The sequence below is a fragment of the Sylvia atricapilla genome, chromosome 15 (genome assembly GCF_009819655.1).
Source record: "Sylvia atricapilla isolate bSylAtr1 chromosome 15, bSylAtr1.pri, whole genome shotgun sequence".
Taxonomy (NCBI): Eukaryota; Metazoa; Chordata; class Aves; order Passeriformes; family Sylviidae; genus Sylvia; species Sylvia atricapilla.
Window position 1 is genome coordinate 11,596,324 of NC_089154.1, and position 18,138 is coordinate 11,614,461.

Sequence of the window (18,138 nt, forward strand, 5' to 3'; positions counted from 1 at the left end):
CCCCTCAAACTTCGTTCTCCTGAGTCAGATCTTTATCCCTTTGGGTGAAGCTGGGTATTTAACTAGAACCTGTCAGGCATGGTCATAAGAATTTGAAGTTTTAATTAAAATTCATATTGAAAGCCAAAAGAAAGAATTAAAGATGAAGGAGTCATCGAGGTAAATTTAGTGACTTAGCCCATGGTATGGGGTAGGGGGAAAATGATGAGGAATATTTTGCATTTTGCTGATAGATGATGATAAACAAAGTCCTTGAGGGAGCTGCAGAGGAACCCTTCATTCCACTGGAGGGATCCCATACTCTGGAGTGGACAGCAAGCAAAGGACAGGGGAAGTGGGGCCAGGTAGGATTTCTTGGTTCAACATATGAGCGTTTTAATGTCTATCCCCTATACATTACAATGAGTCCAGCATTGAGGACTAAGTTTGGTGGACTTAGATTCAGAATATAGGAGGGGTTGTCCAGATGTGGACAGAATAATAAAATAAGTGGTTTCACTGTTCAAGGAGACTTTGTTGACGTCCAGTTAATTTAATTCCTACAGAAAAAAAAACCAGGGGGAAACCTTTACCTAATAGCATAATTAATCTATCACTTATTCTCCTTCTGAGATTTGAAACCCTTTTAATTTTTAAGAAATTAATAGTATCTCATAAAAAGCTTGTTGATCAAGATGTGTTTATGCTGCCCTATTACGTATTCCTACAATTACATTTGATGCTACTTTGGTTATTTTAACTTTTATTACAGTTACATGGAAACAAGCTCTAAAGTTGTGTGCTCCTGCAGGTTATCTTGTCCTCAAAGTTAAATTCTTTCCCTGTGAATTTATAACAGCAGAAAAGTAGTGGCACAAATTATGGAGAAAAAACCCCCAAAAACCAACCAAACAAAACCCCAGAACCAAAACAAATGTGCAAACCTCTGTAGATTAATGAATTTGTGTGAAAATTTTAGTGTAAAATAACTGTTGTATATGTGACTAAAATAGAAAGCGCAGTACTGCAAGTAACTTGCATCGATATAAAATAAGAAAACAAAACTTTGTATAAAAAACAAATTCGAGTGAAACATGCACAGTGTGACTTCACTCTTGAATATTCTCTCTTTCTCCTGTTTGGTACTTGACAAACTGCCACAAGTGGCAGCAGGGAAAAGCAAGCTTTGTCACCCCAGGTCCAGCTGTACACTTCTTTTCTGAGTAGTTTGTAGCCTTCCCATTCTATGGACTGGAGCATAACAACGTGTACACACTTTTCTGTGGTTAATATTCCTTAATTTTTTAGGTTACTTAAAAAAAAAAAAAATCTGAGTTTTTAAATTACATTGAGTTAATTTTCTAAGGGTAATATTGTCACGTCTTCTCATCTGGAATTGTGGAAACACCTTATAGGGCAGGACTATATGTGGCATGCTTGTTGTATTTCTGAGATTCTGATAAAAAGAATGAACTAAATGCTAATTATTAAGCTGGACACCTTGTGTTGAAGGGGTGTGGTGCAGGCTTGTACCAATGTGTCAGACATGAAGGATTGCTCTGAATGTTTGTAAGAGTTGATTTGATGTTGTGACAGTGATGTCTGTGGGGTGTGAGCACCCTGTGCTTCTCTACATGAAATGTCCTAGTGCCTGCATCACCTTTGTGCTAAGGGAGGTGAGACTGGGGTTGGCAGAGGATTTTTGCTGCGCCAATTTCCGTTTCTTCTTCTTGGGTCTGCCTGTGTCCCTGCTTCCCAAGGTTGGAGGTGACAGTTTAAAGCAAGCTGTTTGGGTGGGGTTTTTGTTGTTGTTGTTGGGTTTTTTTCCTGACCATCAAATAGCGCATCATCCTAAACTTTCCTAAACCCGTGCTGCTGCACTCCCTGCCCCTGCTCCGCCCAGCGCAGCCTTCCCTTGGCCCTGGCCGTGCTCCCTGTGCCACCGTCCGCATTCCTTCTGCTCCTCCAGGGACCGGCCCCGCCGCCTGTCCCGTGTCTGCACACCCACTCCCGGGGGCACACAGAGCGGACGGCAGGGCACACAGGAAAGCAGGGGCCGTGTCCCAGGGAATGCCGCCCGTGTCCGGGCGCTAGCATCGGCCGTGTGTCCCCGGGGCCGGAGCCACGTCCCCCGGGGGTCAGAGACCCGTTCTCACGGCACCAGCCGTGTTCCCCCCGGCCGGAGTCTCGTTCCCCGGCACGGTCCCCGTTCCCTGACATGAGCCCCGTTCCCTGGCATCAGCCGTGTCCCCTGGCAAAGCCCCGTTCCCCGGCATGATCCCCGTCCCCGGCAGAACCCCGTTCCCGGTGCGCTCCCCGTTCCCGGCATGAGCCGTGTCTCCGCTAGATGGAGCGCCCGGAACAGCGGAGCGGGAGCGCTCCCGGCCGCGCTCCGCACGGAGCGAACCCGCACGGCCCCGATCCGCCACCGGGGCTCACACCGGCCCTGTGTCCATCCCCCAGGGTGTCCATCCCCCAGGGCTCACACCGGCCCTGTGTCCATCCCCCCAGGGTGTCCATCCCCCCAGGGCTCACACCACATCAGCCCGGTGTCCATCCATCCCCCCAGGGCTCACACCGGCCCTGTGTCCATCCCCCCGGCTCCCCACGGAGTGTTCCCAAAGCAGGGACATCACCCCTGCGTCCTGCTAGGAACTGCCCAATACTCTCTAAAGGCTGAATATTTTTATTTATTTTGTTGCCTTCATCCCCCACCCCCGACCACGTTGGTGGAAATAAGGGCTCTTGGCTGCTTCTGTTGTGAAAAATGTAGAGTTAATGCTGAATGTTTGTGAAACGTGTGTTGAGTGGTGCTGAAGAGGTTAAAACTCTGTGCTACAGAGGCTTTGGAGAGATTGGATATGAAGTGCTGGAGAAGTCAATGGATGTAACACCGTGCTTAATAGAAACAGAAAATTAGTGATTCTTACTTGTCTGAGGTATGCATGAGCCTCTGTAATGTCCTGATCTTTGTGGAAAAACCTACTGCAGGAGCGCAATCTTAACAGAAACCTGATATGAGAAATAGGGATAGTCATAACAAGAAAATACCACTGGAAGAATGAGGTGTTGCCTTTTAGTTTACAAGAACAGAGTGAAGCCCTTTTATTTGATATATTTTGGCAATACGGAATATTAAAGAAAAAATCTGTTGTATTTCCCCACTTTATTTTAAAAAGATGCAGTATAGCTACAGATAATAGAATACCATGTGAAATACAGGCAAAGATATTGATAACTGATAGTACCTTATTGAAATATGTTACTGATACATTTCAGTTTTGTTATACACTGCTTTCCCTGGTTTCAAGTCCTGGGAGCTATTTTTTCATATGGTGTTAGATAAGGAGGTTTAGAGAAAGGACTGCTCTGCTATTAGATTCTATGCCACTTGACTGAATTATTTGTGTACCTCATCAACCACTTTATAAAGTTGAGAAGAAACTACCTTCTTCACATGGAACATTTAATATGCAGTCATGATTTGTTTTTTCTAACACTTGATGTCTGGAGGAACACAATGCTTGGAATACTGCCTGCCTCCTCTGTGTGTGAACTTCTTAATGTAGGCTACTACTGAGAGGAGTTTGAGGTGTAAAATGGTGTGTGGTGGTGCAGGTGAGGTGTTTCAGAGCCTTCCTTTACTTGATGGGAATGGCTTGAGTGTTAGACAGTCTGATGTGGCAATTCCAAAGGTAAACTTCTAGGTCAAAGGTCTGGAAGTGCAAGATTTGAAGTTGACTACCAGGTCACAACAAACTGAGTGGTTGATTTTAAATAGAACGTGTTGCATTAAATAAACAGATGCATTGCAAATATAAATGGGTTTGGATTTGTAAGTCAACTGCGTGAGAAGTGCTGTTGGTCCTTTTTGCTTTGTTTCAGAGCTTCTCTGTTTTTTATTTGCATATTAGACGTTGATTCAGGCTTTGCTGGTGACATTTTTCTAACAGTGTTCTCAATGAACATGACATGGCCAACCCAAAGAGGCTGGAGGACGAGGGAGTGCTGCCTCTCATGGTGGTGTAGCAGGCATTGCATCTCAGATGGATCCACTGGTAGCGTGGAAGAAAGTTTTATTTCCTAGAATGTTTCTTAGGAGCTCTCACAGAGGCTGATGTGGGCAGTGTAGATGATTAGCCTCTTTGCCTCTTGTTTAAATGTTATTTGTTGTTTATTGATAGATGTTTGATACTATTAGCAGCTGAGTGTGGGGTGAGTTCAGTTCCTGACCCAAGAGGGCAGAAGTATGGTGGGAAGGGCCATGTGCTGAAGGAGAAGTGGCCTTTGCAGCTGCACCCTCTGGTTGTGGCAGAATGGAGGGAAAATGGAGTTAGTAATTTGCAGATGAGATGTCTCTGGGGTCTGTGCTGTTCTGTGGGAGTGCCTGGTGCTGTTACAGGGACACTGTCCCCGTGCTGGGGCAGGGAAGGTCAGGCTGTGCACAGACATTCATGTCCCTTTGGCACAGCTGTGGTGGCACTTAGGGTATATATAGCCATAACTGGGACTGTGGGGGTGATTAATGGGCTGGGTTAGGGACAAAAGTGTGTGTAAACAAGGAAATGGCTTTAAAGAAGAGACATTGATTTTATATTTATAAAAATAAAACACACTTTGTTACCTTTTTTCGTTTTGGACATAATGACAAGTTATCCTTGGAAGGGATGAAAATTGGTAATGACTTTCCCCTGCATCTCTTGAAGGAGCATAGATCAGGCTAAAGAATTGTGTTTCTTTTTTAGGTCTCTCACACTGCTGAATTATGTATGTTTATTGTTTCTCTGTGTATAGATGATTTGGATAGTTAAGATATCGCTGTTCTTGTTTTAATAACATGATTATGTAAATGTCAGGAATCCATAGTATTTGTGGGTCATGTTTTTCTGACTTTGAATTGGGTGAAAATTAAGGATAAAAGGCCAATGAGAAATTCACTTTTTACAATGACTGTTAGCTACATTGACAGTGCTAAATTCTCTTGAAGTAATTGTTCAACACGCTGCTTTTAAGAATTTAATCTGTTTTATGGATGTCCTTTTAGCTGTAAAATAGTGCAATAGACAGAAGAAGCTTTGCTTGACTATCACCATGTTCCAGAACCTCACTTTGGGAAATTAGATAGACTTATATAGTTCCAAACTGTTTGGCTAGGAAGCGTGCTGCCTTTGATTTTGACAGAATGTAGAAGCAGTTGGTTACCTTACATAACGTATTTGTTTTTCATTAAACATGCTGATAAGGTCTCATTAAAGTGCTATGTATTATTTATGGTATTTCATATGAAACTGAACTGAGAGGAAACTTCTCTCAGCTTAGGGCATTTGCAGAATAACAGCCTTTCTGGGCTAGAAAAAAAATAAAAAGAATGAAGAAAGGCATGACATACTCCTGTCAGAACAGGAGACTGCTTAAAGCACAGAGATAGAATGAAAAAAGGAGAAAGGGCAGAGAGAGGGTTCATTTCTCCTCCTCCTCACTCGCTCTTGCTCTGTGACATGAGAGGTTTTTTGGTTGGTGGTTTGGGATTTTTGTTTGGGGTTTTTTTGGTGGGTTTTTTGGGTGTGTGGGTTTTCTTGTTGGTGATTAAATAATCTGGGCTAGTTCTAGTAGATGAATCCATGAAAAAACTGCAACAGCATGGGTACTTCCTAAGCCAAACCCAATTTCTTTATTGTAAGTTTGTGCATGATTGTTTTGCTGTTGATTACTGAGTTATGAGTACATTGGTTTTGTTGCATTGACTGCTTTTGAGAAAGAAAATTACATAATAACTGATTCTGCTGGAAAATGTTCAGTTTTGCATCAAGAAGACTTTGTGGATCTAAATCAGTCTCTGAGGCTTGTGTGGGTGCAGGTATGTGTGCACATGCAGGATGAAAAAGAATTTTTTTTTTTTTTAGTGTGGCACCTGAGTTGCAGTGACGTGTTTTGATTCTGTTTCCAGTTAAGCGGGGACCATTATTTGTTTTTAAGGGTAGATCTTATATCAAACCAGTTATGCTGCTGATGAAATAGACTTTTCTTGTATGTGAGTTATTTGCTTATTGTTGTTAGCATTCAACTCTTGGTCTCGGATATGTTTTTGTGGGAATTATGTATCTTATAAAATAGGTGATTTTCAAATCTTCTTCAGAGTCCTTTTAAATGAAGGAACTCCTTCAAAAACCTCAGTTCTTTGAGGTTTGACCTTCTTTCCTGAAGAATTAATATTTAATACATTTGTCAAATTCTAATTAAAAATAGTAATATCTTCTGTTATACTTGAGTTGTATCTCAGGGAGAAAAAACCCTGTGATATAGGACCTCAAGGACAAGCTGTAGTATAAATTATTTGATTTGCAGGTCACATCCTACTTTATTACATAAAGACTAACTAGATCTACTAATGAATAATTATTACTCCATAAAATAAAGGTGGGGGGGTGAATAAAAAGCTGGCCAGAGTGGAATACTAATTTTGAGGTATCGTTCTCAAAGTAGAAAGTAAACATTAAATTCTGAAAATTGCAAATGTAATTTTTCCATGTAACCTGATAGGGCAGTCCTTGATAATAGATTGACTAGCTGTCAAATAAATTTGTAATTTTAGATGAGATGGGCTTTAGACCAATTTTAAGATCCAATCTTTATCCAAGTGTGCTCCCCCTCCCCCAGTGAAGTAGACACAGTATGCCATAGAATTCTGTTTCATTCCCAGTGTTTCTGCTGCAGTGGTTACACAGCTCCTGCACAGTTTCACTGAAATGCTTTTATAGGCTTCTCTGGGAAGCTGGATAGCGAATGAAATGTAGATGTAAAATTAATTTTTGGTTTTTTTTTTTAAAAAAGCTCACTTGCTTTTTAAGCGCTGTGTATTTGCTGGAATCCTCTTGACTAGCCAAGATTCTTTCCCTTTCCTACTTTGTGCTTCAATACTTGTGTTCTTAGAAGGGGAAAGCCCTTTTGCAGTCAGGTGTCCTGGGAGGGGGGAAGTGTGTGAGTGTGTCTGTGTGCGTGCAGAATCATAACAGGCGTTCAGTCCCAGCTGGGCAATGACACTAATTGCCCAGATCTCATGGATGCCTGCGATGGAGCACGCTCACTTTCTCTCCTTTCCTATCCTCTCCAGGGATTTTTAAAATGCAGTATTTGAATTTTGGTGAGTGGTAAAGACCCTGCCCTAGGACCCATTTGACAAATGAGAAGCTGTGCAGCATCAGCACCAGCCGACTGAGCCTCACTGAGTCTCTCTCTCTCTCTCTCTCCTAGTCAGCAGCTACTGTTGTGAGACAAGCTTCAGCTCTCTGTCATTGAGGAAGTTCCATTTGCTCATCAATAGGCTGCAGGCTGTGTCTTCTTTTTTTTTTTCCTCTCTGTAAAAAATCCCTAGTTTAAACCTACCAAGTTGCCTTAGCTGACAAACGAATGTAGGGGCTTTAGCGCCGGGGAGAGGAGAGGCATCCGAGCAACACCGTTTCTTATTTAAATAATCAAAAAGGGAGGGGAAAAAAAAAAAAAAAAGAAAAAAAGGAAAAAAAGAAACAACCAACCCGTAGTGACAAGATAGGGCAAACGTGCTTGCATGCAAGCCCCCTCACTTGTTCTACGTAGACTTCAGAGCAACACCATGCAGCATCCCCTTACGGGTGCAACCTGCGTGGCACTGCCGAATGTGGGCATGTGTCCCCAGCTCTCCTGTGCCTTGACTTTTATGTACTTACAGCAGGTAAGTTTGCTTAACTTTCCCTTTTCCTCGCAGTGCTTGCTTTGTCAGCGTCGTTTGGGGGATTTGCAGTCGAGGAGGTATTTTTTGTGTGTGTGTGTGTGTGTGTGAATAGACTGTATAAATGTCTCCCACCGTGTGGAGCGAGTGTTGTGCCTGCACTTGAGAATGTGAGAGTGAGTAGAAAATATGTTTTAACAGAGCATCGAGCCTTCGCAGATCTTTTGGTATTTCGGTGTTGGTTTATTTTATTTCATTTTTTGCAGTGTCTCTGTTGGTGATGATTACAGATATTTAACACAGTGCTGTGCCTGCGTTTCTCGTGGATGCTGTAACAGAGTTTCAGCCATAAAGGACTGCTCTTTATTCACTTGCAGGCATAAATTATACTTCTAATGTAAATGTGCCCAATGGCAATTTTGTTTAAGCCTTCTTTGAAGACAGGAATTTTAAGTCCGTGCTAAAACGTGCTGCTGGTTAAAGCCAAGCTGATTTTTAGTTCACAGGCAAAACGATGATTTATAAAGATATATCTGTGCAGAATATTTCTATCGCTGAAGTATATTGGGCTGGGTTTCAAAAAAAATGTTTGGGTATCAGCTAAACAATACCAATTTCTACTCAGTTTTAAATTATTTTCTTAAAAAAATTAATTTAATTTTTGCTTAGAGGATTTTTAAAGTATTTCCTCCCACTCTCTCTTCCTAATTTATTTAATGGTTAGTACTCCCCCCTCTGCTATAATGTGAAATAACTGTATAATAGCACATTTTTTTTTAAACTAGTACTTTGGAATCATGTTTGTATCCTACTCTATTTTATAACTGAATCCACCATTACAGAGCCATCTAGTAAGTATGCAGAGCCAAGACAGAAATATGTTCTCATGCAAAAATGATTAATCCTGTTTATTCTGTTACTTCAGTTGAAACTTCTGGAGGAAAAAATATGCTTGTGCTTACTGTAAGAAATAGGGGCATTTCTTCCAACTTCCACTACAACAGTTTCTGTGCATATTGACTTCCCTGAAAGTCTCTAACTTTATTTCTGCATTCGCAAATGCCTGAAACATGTTGTGTGGTATCTCTTTTTTGTTCCTGAAGAATAGATAAAATAGATTTAAAGCTTATTTTTATTCGAGGATATTTGTTTTTCTGTTACTGCTGAAAGAAGAGAGCTCCAGTACTTTCAGGATATAAATCCTTCTGTAGTTTTTTATTTTGGTTTTCTTTTTTTTTTATTCTCTTGTAGTGTAGTATAAACCATTTCTGACTTCCAGCTTAGGAGTGCAGAATAACAGATTCTTGCATGCGCCCTAGATTATCCATGTATGTGGGAGGGTTTCATATGTCTGCAATTAAAATTTGCATCAGATAAATATGATGTATTTAAATTTCGGTAATTTGCATGCCGTAACTAAAATGTACGTTCTTGGTAGTTCTGTATCCTGGGTCTGTTCTGGGAATGGCATTTACAGATCAGCTTAAATGATCCACTGTGACTTGTGCACTTAGTGGTTACATACAAAACCTACTCCTGTGTTTTGTTCTGCGTTTGCTGTTTTGAGTTTGTCAGAGAACAGTTTGAATGTTCAAGATAGGGCTTTTGAAAGGAAAAATGGGAATTCAGGTGAGAGGTCAACATGGCCACACAAGGAGCTGATAAAGGACAACATAAAGATGGGGCTGGGTGCTCTGATAACCTTCCTCAGTGAGATATTGCAGTATCATTATGCAAACACATCTATAGCATGGCACTGCTTTAAGGTTTAAGAAACTGTGCAACTCTAATGAATACTTTAAAACAGGGAATTCAATTGCATCTCTTCCATCTGAGAGAGAGATGAGAAGTGATTGCTAATGCACTTTACAAAGTGCTATATCTAGCGGATAATTTTTAACTCTTTAAGTGGATTAACTGCCACACTGAAAGTATTTTTTTAAAGTGTTTGCTTTCTCATCTCCTTAATCCTATTGTCAGTTTAGAATCATCCTGCCTATACTAATCACAATTATATAATAGGTTGAAAAGTCTTCTAAATTTGTGATGAAAATTGTGTCAGGTTCCAAATTCTGTGCTTGTTGCTTCTTTTGGTTGCTGGTAGGCATTTTAGTTATTCTGAATTCCTAGAGAGTCAGATAATCATATTCTTAATTCAGATATCATCTCTTATTTCATGCATTTGGTTAAATATTTCTTTAGACACAATGCTACTTTATCTCAAAATTATCCATGCAGAAGGACTGAGTTGGCATCACCTGCAAAGCCAATATAACATGATTCTGGTTTAAAACAGTGAAGGAATAAGAAGTTGTTTGTTTTTGAAAAACATTAATAAACTTTTACTGTGATAATCTACTAGGGTTTGTTTTCTATTTTTCCTCTATCTGATAGTTTAGAGCAAACCAACAAAAATACTTGGTTTGTATGTTTATCACTATTTCAGTGAAACTGTAAATGTTTTCCTCTCTCTATCAAGTTGCCTGTCGACCTTAAATACAGGTAAATGAAAAGCTTTATGTGGCAACTTAATAACTAGTGGATCCCCCCTGCCTCAGCAACCTGTGACCAGCTACAAATAGACATTATGTGAAGCTATGAAGTTTTTGGGGGTTTTTTCTCTCTAAAAATTGCATTTGAGATGTATCTGCACACTTGCACCACAATTAAAATGAACTCGGACATCTGTATTACAACTGAGCTCTCAGTTGTTAAACTTTGCTGTCTATGTAGAACTTAAGAAGATAATTATTCTTATTTTTGTGTATCTACACTGGTATTCTGTCACGTGTAAGTTTTACAATGAGAGATATGTCTTTCTTTAAAGACTGTGAAAGGTATTACATTCTTCTCAAGATGGGCAAGCCAGTCTTTGTCACAAAATATTCGTTCATCCTCATAGCCACGAGGATGCTGAATTTTCAGTGGAGCTGAATTAATAATTTGGGAAAATCTGTGTTTTGGTAGTCATTTAAAATTGGCCATTATCTATTTGTGCAAGTGACATCGCTTGGCCAATTTGTTAAGGATAAATGGATAAACTGCTTTCCGCAGTGTACAACAGAAGAGCTCCACTACTTTTTCCAGGGGTGAGAACTTGAGTATTTGCTCTGGTATCTTTCACTTTACACACATGTGTGATGTTTTAAGAGCCAAGCGAGGAACTGATTTTTTTTTTAATACTTTTTAAGCAGTTTATGCATGGAGGATGCTTTACCTTAAGATATTTTGAGTTTAACTCTTGAAAATAAAGTTGAAAATAAATGAAGGACGGAGGCCTAGGTCATGTTATAGATTAACTCTCAATAAGATATTTACTTGAAAAAGCCAACAGAAACTGAGCCATCCTTCTGAGTTGGTTGTTTGAAATGGTCTGAAATTATGTGGACATTTTCTTAATAAAATGGTTCTAACGCTGGGAATCCAGAAGGACTTTTCAAAGAAGATCAAAACCAGAGTGGCTGTGTCAGTGGCAGCACAGAACAGAGGGAGAACGTGGGGCTTTGCCTTGGAAGTTTTCACTGCGTCACTGTAAGGACAGGGTCAGCTGGGAAAGTCTGGATGCACTTGGGTGAGAATTTTCCTCCGTGTCAATATTTAAAGCTACAGGAGAAGGGAAGTTGCATTTGCAGTGCACCCTATCTTTTGGTCATGTTTCATGGGGTTAGAAACAGCTGCATGCATCTGTTTTCTTCTTAATATGACACAGCAATGCAAAACTCAGTTTCTGACCACAAGTTTGCACCAAATGCTGGCCTGAAGTAATTTTTGCAGCAAAATCTTGACTGCTGGTAAATTTGGATTTGGGGTATGTTAATGGAGGCTTAGCTCTGTTAACTGATGTGTTCCTGTGGTCTGTTTTTCTTGTTATTCTGTTGAGGTTTTCCAAGTAAAGTGACAAAACAAACTGTTGTTTTGAAACATCATGGAATATTCCATGTCATGGTGTTACAATGCTGCTGTCACTATTTTAAAATTGTTTGTTTTTTGGGTTTTTTTGTTGGTGTGTTTTGGTTTTTTTTTTTCTGTTTAATGATGATAGATGTGCTTTGTTTTAAATAGTGAAGTGGTTTGTACAAAGGGTAATTCCTCTTAAATGGAGCAATTGCTCATAGTGGACATTCACAGATCGAAAACAATTGAACTGAAACTTCAATATCAACCTTTTCTGTCTTTAACAAAGTAGTTCATGGTACAGCTCTCATATCAATGATGAAAAGAATCCACCATGAAAACAAAGCAGAAACCAACAAAACCTCCATCTCTACCCCAGCTATTCCATTACTGCTTACATGGTAAATTAGTGTAATTTCATTTGGGCCTTAAGCATTATGACTATGGAGAAAAGCTGAATTCCCCTCTCGGTTACTTATGTCATGCTTCTGGATCTGATGATTTATAGGAGCCTGAAAGACTTTTTATCACGTTCTTTCTTCATGGCTTAATTCAACGTTGATTTATTTGGTAGCATTTTCAATTGATGTAGTCAATAGTGTCAATAATGGAATAAGGATTAGAGCAGATTATCTTTGTGCTAAAATAGTGTAAAGAATTGAATGGATGAACAATTCAAACAATTCCCGGATACAGTTTAACTTTTTTTTTTTTTTTTTTTTTTTTTTTTTTTTTTTTTTTTTTTTTCATAGAGCAAAAGCACATCAATTGCTGAATTCCACCATTGCAGTTACAGTTCTAAGTATCTAGTTTTTGCATTTAATACTTCAGTGACTCTTCAAAGGTTCAGGTCTGTCAGTTGAATTCAATAACTGATGTTTTATGGTGACACTGTTTAAACCAATCATGAGAACACTGCCTTTCTTTGCCTGGTCCATTTATAGTACTCACCCTGTGGCTCTCCTGTAAAATCAGTTAATCTGACTTTACTTCTTGAAAATTTTAAGCATCTGTTATCTTATAAATTGGAGTCTTTGCACGATTTTGTTCCTCTCTCTGCTATTTCATGGCAATTTTCGTGTGAGTATGTACAACCTCTGCTTATGGCTGCATGAGTGCAAAGAAGTCCACGGTACTAATGCTCACTCACCATCTGTTTTTCTTACAGCTGGGCCTTGAATAATTGTCCAGTAGCTGATGGACTGAGGGTAGGCAATATTCTCAGGGTTTTCTGATTCATTTAACCGGCCTCGCTGCCCCAAGAGAAACACAGCGCTTGTTTATTCATATGTGTAGGGTAAAAGGCTGTGCTATGTCAGACAAATTATAGCACTCTGTTCAAACAAAAAACGAACTGCCATGCTACAGAGCGCATCCTGTGGATGCTTTTGTACCTAAGGGGGCACTGTGGCACTCCGAGGGAATTTCAGGGTATGAATGAAGCAGGCTTCAAAAGGTGGGAGTGCAGCTGTTGCATCCAGGAGTGCTGGTAGTGCGGATTTCAGGAAGGATGTCTCGCTGTTTATCCTCATCGGGGTAAATGGGATCGTGTGGCATTCACCAATAAACTCGAGAGCTGGTGTTTGGGACTCCACCTGTGATTGAAGCCCAATTTCCATGTTGACATATCTTTTGTCTCCCAAGAGCTGCTCTGTTGTTTTCCAGAGGCTAATGAGAAGTGGCTCAGAGATCAAGTGCTGTAGCAGCTCTCATTCTGAATAAGAGCTGGTTTGGGGCATTTAACTCCAGCCTTGTCAAACAAGGTCAGTCTCTTACAAAAGCCAGAGGAGGTGCTTTAGTGAAGTACTCTCCTCTTTAAATACTAGAAGGAGGGGGAAAAACAACCTCAACTAAAAAAATAAAACCAACTCCTGACACAAAACCCCCTCAACAAACCAGAAGACTCTGTTAAGAAGGTTACCTGCTGCTGTGGACTATAAGAGCAAGAGCAGTTGCAGAGGAGCCTCCGTGTGACAGGAGCAGGTGAATATTTTTGGCTTAGAACCATTGTTGTTTTTTTTGTTTTTTGGGTTTTTTTTCCCAAGTGACCTCTTTGAACATTGTAAAACGCTTTATCTGAAAAGGGATGCCTGGATATTCTGTTGTGTGCTGTTTGTAAGTTATCCCCATTCATTATATTTTCTAGATATGTATATGGTTGGATATTTTCTAAAAAAAAAGTGGTGTGGTATTTTATGCCAAGGGAAGTGTGTGGTGGTTATGTAAGCAGGGGTTTTTCTCAGGGCAGCCAATAGATATTTCAGTTTGTTTAGATTTTTTTTGACCATAGCCATTCAAAATTTGACTGACCTTTTTTTTTTTTTTTTTTTCTTTTGGTTTTCAGTGTGTGTAATTCTGAGTTGGCACTATGATCATGTTAATATTAGTCCTGCTAAAAATACTTTTTGAAGCATTTAATAGGCGGTATAAATGAAAGTGATAAAAATTGTGACACTGGAATTTATCACCTTGTTTTATGGAGTTAGAATAATGTTGGTGGAAAGGAGAAGTCAACACCCTCTAAGAATCCTTCAAGCTTTCCTGCCTTTTAAAGGTGCATGTGCGATTGATTTATCAGTTTTAAAGTGTGATGTGCAGCGCAAGGGCTCTCCTGAGAACCTGCTGTCATTTCCTTGCTGGCATTGCTCATTTCCCTCCGAGTTGCCTAGTGCAGCACCATTGACTTCTTTTACATTTTGCTTCCCCTCCCACTCTGTCAGTGCAGCAGCCCAGTGAATTTAATTAGGGAAAATAGCATATCTAATGTCTGTGCTCTCCTGACTAGTTGTAGTTGGGCCTTTGGTCTTTTGCACTAGAGCGGGCTCCAGCTGTGGGGAGATCTCGCAGTGTTTTGATCCTGCTCTTTCTCGTTGTGTTGAGCACAGGCAGAATCAAAATTAGATACTGTAGTAAGAACTGAAGCGTTCAGTGAATTATTTTTTGTTCACAGTGAGTCACTGTGATTTTTTTTACTTTTTCCTCCAGATACGGAAAGGAATTCTGTGGTACTTCAAAATTGAAATACTTAAGGTGTTCAGATACTCATGAATAAGAATGCAAGTGCTTTCATCTTGGAGCATCTTTAAATTTACCTTTTAACCCTTTATTTCAAAATGCACCAGAAATTGTTGCTCTTCCTAACTATAGCATCTTGAATATGACTTGTTTTTGTAAGTGTACATCCTTTTCATTCTGTCATCTCATATTTGTGGTTTGTCTAAATACTTCTAGTTCTAATGTGCCTTGCCTCAGTTCCTTACTGACTTGCACTAATATTTATTATAATTATGATGTAGTTTTGAAGTTGACTTCTTTGGTTTTGCTTCTCACAGCCCTTTGTTTTATAGCAATCATCATTATCTCTGTTGTGGACAGTAAGTCTTGTATACATGAAATAGTTAATTACAGATACTGATCATGGGCATGAAGCTCAGTTTACAGAGAAGGAAAGATGAGAAGTTTTAAAATACAAGCTTATGATGAGCACAATCTTTCATGAAGCAGTGTGAAATTGAAGTATTTCTTTGCAATAAGTTAAATTAAACATTGTAAAGGGAGGCAAAAGCAAGGTTAAAAATCCTCCCTGAGGATTTTTCCAAAACAGAGCTAGTGTGAAAATTTGAGGGTGAAAAGAACTTAAGCAGCCCATGTATTCCATAAGTAGTCCCCTTCCTAAGCTTTTTTCCTTGTCATGTATTAGTCCTGTCTTTGGGATGTTACATGGCTGCATGGCTCAATTAATGCTCAGTGGCAGGAGGAGGAAAAAAATGTCTCTGTCTTGTCAGAAGTGAAGTTATTTACTTTCAAAAGCTGACAGAATAGCACTGCAGGGGCTTCATTTATTTCCGTTCAGAATGTCATTATTGTGTAATGCAGAGGGACTCCTGCATGCATTGCAGACTTATTCTGATCATCTCCAGCCTGCTGGATGGCTGCACAAGTGTACAATGGCCCACTGCGATGTTTCCCTATTCTGACTTCAGCTAGTTCACTTTTGCAAAGCAGCATTCCAAATGTCTGGAATATTTACAGCTTAGACTGCCATCAGTGTGTTTGTGGGTGCTGCTGATGCTGGATACCTTTGGGATTGTGCTCTGGCCTGGCTGGAACACTGACTGGATCCTCAGCTACCTCTGTAATGTGTGTCATTTGCCCTGATGGTTTGCATATGGTTTGAGACTGCTTTTTCAGCATTCCTTTGTCATGCTCTTAAGTTTTCCCAAGTCTACCCCCAAAGGAATGTTTTAGCTCGGAATGTTTGATAAAGATTTCTTGCTATTCCGTCTCAAAGTTTGGGAAAACATTCAACTTTGCTGCTGTTGTGTTGCATGTCCTTCAGAGGCAGGATAAGTAGTTTTGATATTCCCTACCCAAGCTCAGCATGTCCTGCTGCAAATATACAGGAGCATTCAGAAACTGCAATTCCACAGTTCTTGGTTTATTTTTCCCTTTCCCTTTGATACCATCTCTTCCAGCTTCACTTGGAATACCAGGTTTGGCATGTGCCTGTTGAAGTTGCCTGTTGCTCTTCAGAAAGCTTTTTGATGCACCAGAAGTAGAAACACTGAAGCAGCAGAGTTCAGGAGTTCCTGTTCTTAAATAAATAAGTGCTCCAATATGAAATCACTTAATTTCAAGAGGAGTCACATTTTTTGTGATAGTTGATTTTTTTTTTTTTTTTTTTGCCTTTTTAGGGATAAACCCTCTTTGATTGGACTTTTTGCTTTTTCAATTTAGAGTTTCTGTTTAGAGTGGTAAACTAAAAATTACTAAAATGCCAAATTAATTTTGTCAGCACTGGATTTTATTTGCACACACCTTGTCTTTAAATGAAAGGAAAAGGATTCTGCTTCTAAATGGGCTTGCTTGCTCCTCTCCTGCTTTCTCTCTTCCTTTTATTTGCAGACATAAAATCCAATAAATTTCTATTGCAGTTGCTGGGCTTGGGGGAGAGAAAGGAGAGGAAAAGTACAAAGCTATTGGGAAGCGTCAAACACGGCGGATGATGAAGTACATTTCATAGCAGCCAATTCCAAGCCCCAAATCCCTGTTGTGCAGGAAGGCTTCCCAGCTCACACAGGAAATTCAGCCATTGCACGGCGGAGTATTAATGATTTATACACCCTGCACCGCTGCTTTTGTTCACTGCCAGAGCCGGGCTGTGTTAATAAAGGAATTTCAGGGAAAAGGGTCCTGCCATGCTGAGTTGTTTTGCTCAGTGCGGTGGACGCTGCCTCATAAATCAAAGGAATTTAGTGCTTTACAACCTTTCAGAGCTGCTGAGGGTGGTTGTGTTTCTTGGTTTGTTGTTTTTTTTGGTTTTTTTTTTCTCTCTCTCTCTCTTTTTTTTTTTTTTTTTTTTTTTTTTTTTAATCTGATCCACCTAGGAATATTTTCATTTCTTTTCTATAAAGAATGAATGAACTGCTGGATGAGATCTATCTTGGCTGTTTTAGGGTTGATTGGTTTGCTTCACAGTGGCATTATACATCCATTTGTTTTCCATTTGGATTTATGCTTTATGGTGTTGTCTATGGAAGGAGACTAGCATGGTTTTATTACCATAAAGAGATGCAGATCACATTATATTCTGTCTTGTTTCTTAGAAATAACTAAATGAAATATAAAGGCAAAATACATTTGCAGTAAGCAAAGCAGTTTTATATTCCTTACACAAGAAATCCCCAATAATAACACTTATTTAATATTATAATTTTAAAATATTTTTTCTTTTTATTGGCAAAAATAAGCTTTAATGTTCCTCTACAATATACATGAGTGATAATTTTTGAGGTTACTTTTTGGCCTGGAAACTTTGCTTCTTAATAGCAACTGCAGGATTAGGTACTTAATTTTGTATTGATTTGCATAATTATCATTTTCAAATAGTGGAACAGTAATGATATTATGAAAGAAAATATATATTTAGATTTAATTATAGAAATGAAGAGAAAGAAGGATGTTCTTTTAAAAATCTCTGAAATTTTGATGTGAAGTAGAGTATTCAATAATGGTTTGGGACATTGTCCTAGCAGAAAACCAGTTGGTTGGATAGTTGTGGAACCTAACCTTTGCTTTCCATTGCCTTCTTAAAAGCAGGCTGGGAGAGGGGATAGAAAATAATCACAGGGAATAATAAAATGTGTTTTGCAATCAAAAATTCTGGTTTTTTACAGGCATCTTAAGTCTGTGTTAGACAGCAGGCACAATGTGTTTTAGCCTGTTTGGATCGCTCAGAGTCATAAATCCAGATCCCTTTTTGTACAGAAAATACAACTGTCCTGTCCTGGCTTGGTCACACACAGAAAGGTGATTCCCTCTGAGTTTTGTGGAAGTCAACAACATGGGGATGAGTATTGCAGAACTTCCAGCTCCTTAATACTGAGAGGAATTCTTTGTTTGTCGTTTCTGTGGTCTGCGGGCAAATAAATCCCTTCTTCTCTGTTTTCCTCCCTGGTTTAAATATCACAGATTAATATAAGGCAGGTGCCCAGTAAATGAGGTTTATGTTTATAGAGCAGCATTGCTGTATTTGTTTGTCCTCCATTATTTGGGTGCGT

The 18,138-nt window shown here is 39.5% G+C and overlaps 1 protein-coding gene across 14 annotated transcripts in view; it reads left to right on the forward strand.

Moving 5' to 3' along the window:
* RBFOX1 (RNA binding fox-1 homolog 1) overlaps positions 1-18,138 on the forward strand; it is a 773,912-nt gene that overhangs the window by 508,381 nt on the left and 247,393 nt on the right. For 4 of the 14 annotated variants that reach the window (XM_066330212.1, XM_066330210.1, XM_066330224.1 and 1 more), the window contains exon 1: positions 7,052-7,687. The exons of the other annotated variants lie outside the window; for them this stretch is intronic. In XM_066330212.1, coding sequence (XP_066186309.1) covers positions 7,544-7,687 — 144 coding nt within the window. In that variant the 5' untranslated portion in view covers positions 7,052-7,543. Of the gene's footprint in view, positions 1-7,051; positions 7,688-18,138 lie in introns of those variants that run through there. 14 annotated transcript variants of the gene reach the window in all.